At 41.4% G+C, this 9982-nt stretch overlaps 1 protein-coding gene across 1 annotated transcript; it reads left to right on the top strand.

Moving 5' to 3' along the window:
• The first annotated feature begins 35 nt into the window (after window positions 1-35).
• On the top strand, window positions 36-7873 carry reep2 (receptor accessory protein 2). The gene is made up of 8 exons (XM_026357451.1): window positions 36-460; window positions 2380-2452; window positions 3811-3887; window positions 4206-4326; window positions 4478-4591; window positions 5006-5186; window positions 5955-6124; window positions 6547-7873. The coding sequence occupies exons 1-8, from the start codon at window positions 429-431 to the stop codon at window positions 6616-6618; spliced, it is 840 nt and encodes a 279-aa protein (XP_026213236.1). The 5' UTR covers window positions 36-428; the 3' UTR covers window positions 6619-7873.
• The last annotated feature ends 2109 nt before the right edge of the window (window positions 7874-9982 follow it).

Raw genomic sequence — 9982 nt, 5'->3', positions numbered from 1 at the left:
ACAAGGTTTATTTATCTTGTGTTGATCTCTTTTATTATAAAACAGTCCAATGTTTTCTCTGGCTCCTCTCTCATAATCACTGATTAACTGATCTCATTGCATCGTGTGTGTGTGTGTGTGTGTGTGTGTGTGTGTAGGACCAGGAAGGACTCACTTCTTTGGTTTGTTTCATTAACATGATCCATCCTGGCCCTTTAAGAGTCCGTGTTGGGAGCAGAGCAGCTCGGAGGAGCCACACACACATACACACACACACACACACACACACTGCAGCACATCCTCAGCTGCTGCTCACCTGCCTGTCAGCGCCGAGCAGCCCACATCACAACAAACCGCGTCCTGGACGGGAATGGGGGGGCACCTAGCCCGCTAGCTAACCAACTAGATTTCCTTAAAAGCGGAAGGCTTATCGCCGGCTGTCCAGCAAGATGGTCTCCTGGATTATTTCGAGGATAGTTGTGTGAGTACGGGCTGGGCTGCATCTGCTTGAACAGACCAGCGGCTCCTCCATTCATCAGCTGTCTAGTGCTCCGCGCCAGCTAGCTAGGCTCTGTCATCCGTTTTCTGCCTGTCAGTAGCTACACGTCGGTGATGTAGAAAACAGTGTGGCTAAATTCATATTAAGTCAACGTGATAATCTTTTATTTACATCAACCGCTGCTCGGATATACCTAAAACAGTGATGCTAGCTAGTGCTCCAGCGTTGTTAGCCGCTGGTTGCTAACGAGCGCCTGTTAGCCAGCAGCTGTAACCACCTGACAGATGAAGTGCTGCCAGCGAGAGGAGCTGCTAGCTGGACACACTGTCCAAAGGAAACCTGCTTAATATGCCAGCCTCGCTGCAGACGAGTAAACAGACTCCAAGCTGCCTGCCACGGCTTTTAGAAACAACCCAGCCTGAATATTGCTGGTGTAGACTGGCTGGTTTCAGCACCATCTGGTAACATGAGTTAAAATGTGCCCAGTCAGGACATCTGCATCAGTCCACTCATCCACCCATCACTAGGCCTGTGTTCAGGATCTGGCCAGATAAACATGGATGACTTGTATATTTTCAGTATTTCAACATTTTGCTCAGACTTTGATGAGCAGTATCTGCAGTTTAGGCCTCTGCCTCCACCTGCACTCACCACATCCCCAACATTGTGGAGGATGACTCAACTAAAGCCAGCAGCTGTTATTAGCCTGATCCTTTATCCCAACACTGTGCTGCATTAAACTCTGTGTTTAATAATGTTTAACATTGACTGCACTTGAACTTGATGGTGTAATCTTCAACTTCTGTGATGGTGTCTTTGAAGGCCACAGTATTGTTTCCTCTGTAAACATATTCTGCATGTCTGGATTATTTAAGCAGAGGAAACATTCATTGGGAAGCTGTTAATTTTCAGTTTTCAGTTAACTCTACCACATCACTGCACCTCAGGTAATCGTGTTAGTGAAATACAAACACTGTGACTGGTTGTGCATCGTAATGGCTGATGCACATCTAAGGGGAGATCGGTTATATCTAATTTTTTAAACATGCAGCTTCCTCTTTTGTTAAATATTTCAACTGTTAAATGTTGAACATGAAAACCTGAAAACACATGAATAAGTAATATAACTCAAATCACTTTATTGGAGGCATCGGAGAGGAGGGGATGCCTTCTGACCGAGAAGTGAACCTGAGAATAGGACACAAAGAGACACAGGGCGTCTGCTGAGGGAGTCTACTGGCCTGAAGGCCTGCTACGAGTCGCCCCGGCTTACTGTACAGAGCTGAGAGGTGACTCACACATGACTGAGCAGCTTGGAAGCTTATAGGGACGGAGCAGCTACTTAAATGCTATAGTAGATGTGCTCTGGCTACCAGCGTAAGCCTCATATGAAGACTTGGTGTGATGTTACACATCACAGTCAGTGGTTTATACTGGAGGCATACAGTGCCTTTCGGAAACATTTTCTCTCTGCTGTCCCCGCAGTCAGCATTCAGCATCCTGTCACATCAGCACAATCACCAGTGTGGCACAGGATGCGACCAATACACATCAGAAACACAGCTCTGTGTGCACAGTGTCCTGAATGTGCACATGGTGACCCACCCCTGGCAGACTTGTGTGTTTTCCACTTTATCTCACTGCAGTCTTCCTGAGTCAGTGTTAATCAGGTTGTTTTGACAAACTACTGAGCCCATCAGCTCTTTACTGTGGCGTCACCAATGGACGTATTTAGCTCAATCTACTTGTGTTTACATACGTGTGTGGCTAATATGGCTAAGCTACTTTTTAAAAACAGGAACATGTTTGGTAGGTGTCGGAGTCAACAGCCTTAGGCCCATGTTCTCAAGCTGAATCTGTCTCATCTGACCCAGACGTTTCTGCTCCTCTGCTTTTTGCAGCCTTGCCTTCGGGACTCTCTACCCCGCATACTCCTCATACAAGGCTGTCAAAACGAAGAATGTGAAGGAATATGTGAGTATCACCTCTAGCTATGAAATAACAGCAGGCTGTTTGTGACCTCTGTGTTTTCTGTGTGACTAGCTGTGTGACAGCTATTTTATACACAAATTCTTACATTTTTACTTCAGAGGACACAGATTAATTACCAGGAGTAAGTGTGTGTTTTGAAGTTGGCCACACTGTCTCCCAAACAACAGTCTCCCAAATGAGGTCAGCAGCATGGTAGAGCAGGTAATTTGGGACACGCCAGCCTTTGTGAAATGAGGTTGCTATGAGGTCGCAATGACACAGACAATATGAAACCGGTGTGGCTCTGTCTCAAACCTTATTGTCTTATTCATCTTGGTCGTTTTGACCAAGGACAAATTACTTCAGTTGAATTGCATACAGATTTGAAATATGATGAGAAGCATTTCTAGGCACTGCTGTGTTTAAAGCGACATAAACATCTAAAACCTTTTTAAATACATGAAACCACCAATCCCTTCATAGCAAAATGGGTCATAGTTCACATGAACACTCCCTGATCCAGTTCTGGTGTCCAATACCGTCAGTAATCACAGAATTTGTTCTTATTTTAAACTCATCACAGTCCATGTTTGAGTATTAAAACATCAGTACTAAGAGTACAGGATGGTTTGACTGGTGTTGCTAATGGAAACCAGTAGAAAAAGCAACACATTGCCTTTTCTGTCTTGGACTACATGGGGTCGGCTCTGCTTACCTCATCCCTTGCAGTGGTGATGGAGGGTCCTGGAGGAGGAGGAATAGAAAGCAGCACTCTGGCCCTCTGCCTAGATTTTTACTGGAGAACAGTCTCCTCCTTGCAGGTTACCATGACAACCGCACCACCTCTCATTTGCTACCAGAGCAGATGGTCACAGAAGGAGCGAATGAGGGAAGCAATAAGAGGGGGAGAGAAGGAGAGTGGAAGACGCCATTTTTAGACCTGATGTTTTCATTCCTCTTTCCTCTTGTTTAGTTCTAATGATTGGCTTTTCTGTGTGTTTACATGGAGCTGCACGACCGTGACTCTAATACATGAAACCACCTTATTATCCAGTGCTCTGCTCATGTTCTTAACAAAGATATGATTGCTGATTATGTATTTTCACATTGGCTTCGGCATTTTGGTTCACAAGCTAATTTTGCTCTGCTGATGACGGTGCCCCACATTTTGTGTCTGCCGATTAACCATGCATACTGATGTGATCTAAAAGGACTCAAACATATGTGGCATTTCTGCCCTGGCACGTGCACAGCTTCTGTTCAGCTCCACGTGTCTCAGCACGTGCCCGCTGGGTGCTGAGTGAGTTTTCTTGTGCTATTTTTGTTATGTTCTTTTTCTCCTTGTGCATGTGTTCGTCCAGGTGAAGTGGATGATGTACTGGATAGTATTTGCGTTGTTCTCTACAGCAGAGACGGCCACAGATCTGCTCCTATCATGGTGAGTCAGGGGCTGCTCATCATAATCATCATCATCATCATCCTCGTGCCCAACTAGCCTGTAATAAATAAACAGCTTATATAATATCAAAAGAAGCATTCATGTGCTTTCCAGCACTAAGTGTTCTTGATATTTTTAGTATAATGATCTTGTTTGAGCCTCTTGTTCTCACTTTAGCTTCACAAAATCCAGCTCACTCAGTTATGTAGGCTTTTATACATCAGATTAGTCGTTTACCTTCTCTGTAGATTTCAACATCATCCTCAAAGCTTTTTTCTGTTTCTCTCCTGATGACGGTGCAACTCTGTCATTATCCAGGTTTCCATTTTACTTTGAGCTGAAGATTGCCTTTGTGATCTGGCTCCTCTCGCCATACACAAAAGGCTCCAGTGTGCTTTATCGCAAGTTTGTACACCCAACCCTGTCCAACAAAGAGAAGGTGGGGATGTTTTTAAAACCTTACACTAAGTCAGTCTTAAAATATTAAAGTGCTGTGAATGTTATTATTATTATTATTATTTTTTTTTTTGTTCTCTCACCTGATTTCTTACTTTATTCCCGTCCCGTTCAACTGTCCTCTTGTGCTACAGGAGATAGATGAATACATAGCACAAGCCAAAGACAGGAGTTATGAGACCATGATGAGGTTTGGAAAAAGAGGTCTCAACCTGGCTGCTAATGCTGCTGTCACTGCAGCCACCAAGGTGAGCTCTGTGCACTCAGGTCACATGCTGTCAGGATAAAATACAGTGCCATCCAAAAGTATTGGAACGGCAGGGCTATTTAATTAGTTTTTACTGTACGCTGACAACATTTAAGTTGCTCAAAAGGCGCTATGTCATAATTGTACGGGGTGTAAATACCATCAAATAAAAGCTGCAATTCTGAACTTTCCATCTTATTTTTACCTTTTGATCTTAAATTCAAGTACCAAATGAATTTGTGTTGCTGTTTTTCTTTTACACTTCGAAGTGATTCCACCTTGTGTCACAGTTTTTCTAGCTGTAATATTCTGAGTGTAGATTATGTTACACTTCTACATAAAAGGGATCTAGAGCTCAGTAAACACACTTCCACTCCCTGTATCGGTTACATCTGTGTTTCTGTTGTATGCCCAGGGGCAGGGGGTACTGTCAGACAAGCTGCGCAGTTTCAGCATGCAGGATCTGACGCTCATCAACGCTGAGGATGAGCTGGCTCTACACTCTTCAGAGACCCGCATGAGACGGGACACCATGGACGAGATGAGCTCAGGGGCCAGCACGCTGCCCCGGGCTAAGAGCACTGCTGCACGCCAGAGTAAGGTCACGCAACACGCACCTTACATTTACATCGTGCCAGTGGAGAAACATCGAGCAGTACACGTTGGCATGCATGTTTTACTGTGCGTGTCAAGCTTGACAGGAGTTTGGAGAGTAGCTCAAAAGACGATTGTCAAAGCAGGACTCGGCCTGGTCGGGCCAAGTTTGGTCATGTGATTTAAAGCACAGCGCAGTGGATGGGGAACCAGTAAAAAGAGGGGTTGAGTTGGGGGTGGGGAGTAAAGCGCTCTGTGTCTCACTATATTTACAGCTGGCTGAGAGTGTGGGCCTGGCAACCTGTGAACAGAATTCAAACTAAACACTGATGGTGAATGAAAACGACAAAGTGACACATTGAAATTAATACTAATGATCAAAAGGTCAACTCCAGTAGTATTCTTTTTTTTAAACTAATGCAGCATATTTTCCTTCTGAGATACTATAATGGAAGATTGAAAGAAAACTAAAATGTGGAAACAAAAAGTATGTTTTGAAATTGGACCACTGGGTGGCGTAAGAGCCCTTGATCACTGGTCTTTAAATCCATTTAGTAGAACATCTGCTTCACTGTTGCTTCTCTGATAAATATTGTACATGAATATGTATTTTTATTTTATTTTAATGCTTACAGAATAGAAATGAGACACTGAAACACTGGGAACAAATTTAAGTTTGGCCCTTGTCTCTCTAATCTCTCATTTGTTTGAACCCCCCAACTGCTTTCAGTCCCAGTTCTCACTGATATGTATTTTGTCCAATGCCGCAGCTCGCTCTTTGGCAGCCACATCAATTGCTGATGATGCGTCATCTCAACACTCAGACCAGTCGGATACAAGGACTGAACACTCTGATGAAGATGTGGGAGACAAAGCCCCAAAACGAGCTACCACCGTCAAGGCAACAAAGAAACCTGCCACTGCTGCCGCTAAGACAGAGGTAAGAATAATTTGTGTGCACATCAACTCTTGCTTTTTGTGAGGCCACTCATTTTTTGCCCTAATTCTAATGTCAATCCTAAAATCAAGTGATAACCATAAAACAGAAGTGGGCAAACTTCTTAATACAGTCAAAATCTCACAGTAGCTGCTGTTTGAATTGTTTGTTAATAATGCTTGTAGCTCTGTGAGATTGTGCTTAATCAATAATTCACACACTTGATGATAGTACTGGGAAATTCACCCTGGTTGTGCCAAATGATAAGATAACTAAAGAAAGATGCATAACTGACTTTATTGTCCAGCCATCATAAACCTATGCTGTACTTCCTCACCCCTTTTTACAATTTGGGTTTGTTTCTGACCTTCATTCGTGTTTAATCCAGTGTTAAGTCATGTTTTCCTTTCTCCTCTATGTGTAAGACTCAAACCAAGACAGTGAAGAAGCCGGCAAAGAAAAAGACAACTTCTAATAATGCAGAGACGCCACCATGAAGCCTGCTGTTTACATCTCCCTGCAGCCCACAGGTCCTTCCTCTGCTTAGTTTCCACACAGACACATACACTCTATATACACATCAAGCACCACAACTGTGTCACTCGTTCTGATTTTTAGAGCAAAGTGCAGATTACGTTTTCAGCCCTGTGTGTGGCCACCTTTAGATTGGGAAGTGTTTACATTTACTGAGTTGTTGCACATTTTGTCTCACTCTAATTAAAGAGTCATTGCCAGGACTTATTTTTAAACTGAAGATGATTAGTAATCTAATCATAAATGCTCTTTTTTTGTTCCCCCCCTCTAATTAGTAGATGCTCCTAATAGTAGTAGAACATGACCTGGCCATATATGGGTTTCCTCTGTGTTCAATGCCGTACCCGTACATGGGTCCAGTTTATAAATAAAATATTTTGTGCAGGCACAAATCTGCATCCTCATCTGGAACACCTAGATAGTAGAAATACTCAGAACGTTAGATGAACTCAACTTGAACTTGAACTACAGTTCAGCTCATAGCTGTTGATCAGCAACCTCCATGTCCTGGCTCCTGCAGCTGTCCAGCTTTACAGGATTACCTGTGATTTAATATGTTGATACTCAGTTTTAGCTTAATTTTAACCTCTGATTGCATTTTAAGCCTCACAGCTTGTAGAAGAGTTAAAAGTTTAGTTTCACCTCAGTAAGTCTGGATCACACTGTGAGTCTGGCTCTGTTACGTTGAGGTCTCTCTTATGACATCATCCGTCATGTCAGTTGTTGTTGGAGTAGTTTGTTTAGTGTTGGCTTAGTTATCCTTCATCTAGACATCACTATTCATCACTCTGTATTAATCCATGATCATTTATTGATTTCTCTTCTGTTGTATCCACTTCTGTTGGTCATGTGATGTTAGTAATAAGTACGATCAGTGAGGTGATGCTGGACCTGAGCGTTGGTAACTCTCTCCACATTATAAACAGTAGTCATAGGTGTGTTTCCAGTGTTTGGGAGGTAACATGTCTGCTTCGCCAACATCAGGAGACTGTGAGGAATTATTTTCTCATCCCTGAGCTGCTGTTTCAGATGGGGACAGAGCGTCAGACCAGGCTGTGGGTGTTTCTGAACACACTTTAGTTCTTGAGCTCTGGTTGTTCAACACAGCTCTGTACGTGGTTTTCATCTGTCTGCTCTGTAATGGCAGATTTGAAAGCACGTGACTACTTCTGCACTGTTACTGCTGTCTGTGGCGTGGACACTACTACGAGCCAGTAGGAGGAGTTGAGAAAGTTACTGAAGAACATGTAAACTATGTAAATAGTAACCTTGCCTGTATATACAGTAAGAGCTTGCTTGCCTTATTCACTCTCTGGGCTGAAATTCATTTATTATTTTAATCATTTATGTGCTTTTAGTTTTATTCTTAGTCCTGACAAATCATATGTTCTAACACCAAAAGTTTAGACTTTTGGTGTTAGAATACATTTTACTTGTTTGTTCTGCTTTTTCTGTCTTTTCTCCTTAAGACATTTTAACTTATATTTATCACAAAGTAGAGAATCTGCAGACTGAGTTTCAACTGAGGTTTGTAAATTCACCATCTTCTGTTCTCTGGTCATAAACTGTTTTAGTTTAGTTAATTCATTGCACTGAATAAAAAGGGGCACATAAATTCACACATTCTGTCTTATTAAAATCCAACTGTGCATTTTTATCTTGTGTTCATGTTATTTTTTTTTGTATTTATTAATTTTTCAGTTTGAACTCAATATTGTATACAAGGATGTATGTTTGTATATTATTTGTGCCAATTCTCAAAGCTCCATGTCAAAAAGGATTTCAGTCTGTGTGCTGGGACAGTGATATCTAACAAGGTCATGTATCAGTAATAAACTACTAATAAAGGAAATAAAATCATCTCGCTGTGTGTTGAACAGTTAATACTAAATGTAATTAATACATCATTGTGTTACAAAGCCTCACACACCTCACTGAACACTGTAGGTGAATAGACTATTGCTAATTTGTTATAACTGTAAAGGACTACATGTCCCAAAAATAAATTCATGGTATTTTAGAAACACCAACTGTTTGGCACAGAAATTATGTTGTGAATCAAATTTAAGTGGCTCAGTCATTTCTTGCCCATAGTTCAAATGTTCTTTGTTTTTGGCCAACAACTAAACTCACAATAGCTGTTTTCAGTAAGAATTGCTGCCTAAAAATCATCAATATTGGTTGGACATTCCCTGTGGTTTCCACTTCACAGCACTAAATAGAGCAAATACATCATTTGATTTCATTTACCTGTGGAAAACATGTCTTCAGAAATAGTTAGAAGTCAATTATAATTTTCTAAAGTTTATTTACCTTTAAATAAGATTTTTATGAAGTGAAGAATTAAAAGAATTAGATAAGAATTGTTGCAACTTACCAATTTAATTCTGGAAGAGTGACCCTACTTGAGAGAAATACAGTTTGTTTTCTACAGAAAAAATATAAAATATTTATATAAATATAAATATATATACATTTTGTGTAGAAAACAAGATTTGCAAACCCCTGCTCAAGGAAGTCTATTTTATCTTTCCAAACTGGTGTCATGTACAATTGTGTTGCAGCTGTGGGTGAGGTCGCACAAGAACAGCCATAATGAAACTGACCTCACACGTCGATTTACGTTTTTCAGCAGCCCTGAACTTGTTTGTTTCATTTTTTTAGTGTCAGCTTAATATAAATCCAGTAACTTAAGTGGACAAAACATATTCAGTAGTAGAAGTGGGCCCCCAGACCTGCACAGCTATCACAGCACTGACTCCCCACAGGGCCGTGCTCTGAACCCGTGCGGGTTGGTAAACTTTTTTATCCTTGAAAAAATTAAATAAATAAACTTTGTAAATGTTTAATTAACCCTGCGATTCTAATGTGCTGCCACTAGATGGCGCACTCTAGATAAATTGACTTTACTGAGGTTCCGGGTTCTTCACGTTTGAACACCGATCGACTGCTGTATGTCTATGTCAGGAAACTGTGGCGGTTTTTAAAGAATATAATATTAGCCGTCACTTCATCACAAAGCATGCTAATTATGCTAGCAAGCTATCAACAAAAGCACGGGAAGCTACTGCTCAGAAGTCGGCGGCTAATTTACAGGCTCAACAGTTTTTTTTGCGTTGTATTAGGTAAAAACTGCATTATATAATTATTATATAATTATTAGTTCAACGAGCATTATGTGTTACATGTCTTTTCTGTTAAGGAGAGCGCATGCGTGGTGCAAATGAACGCACGTTCTCAAAATAAACAATTTTCCGTCCTCACGCTGATCGATGTTGACTTTTGTACCTGGAGACACAAACTAAAGAAATAAAGAGAAAGAATAAG

Source organism: Anabas testudineus, chromosome 10 (genome assembly GCF_900324465.2).
Source record: "Anabas testudineus chromosome 10, fAnaTes1.2, whole genome shotgun sequence".
Lineage (NCBI taxonomy): Eukaryota > Metazoa > Chordata > Actinopteri > Anabantiformes > Anabantidae > Anabas > Anabas testudineus.
The sequence above is the reverse complement of the archived record's forward strand: the minus strand, read 5'-3'. Positions and strand labels throughout refer to the sequence as shown.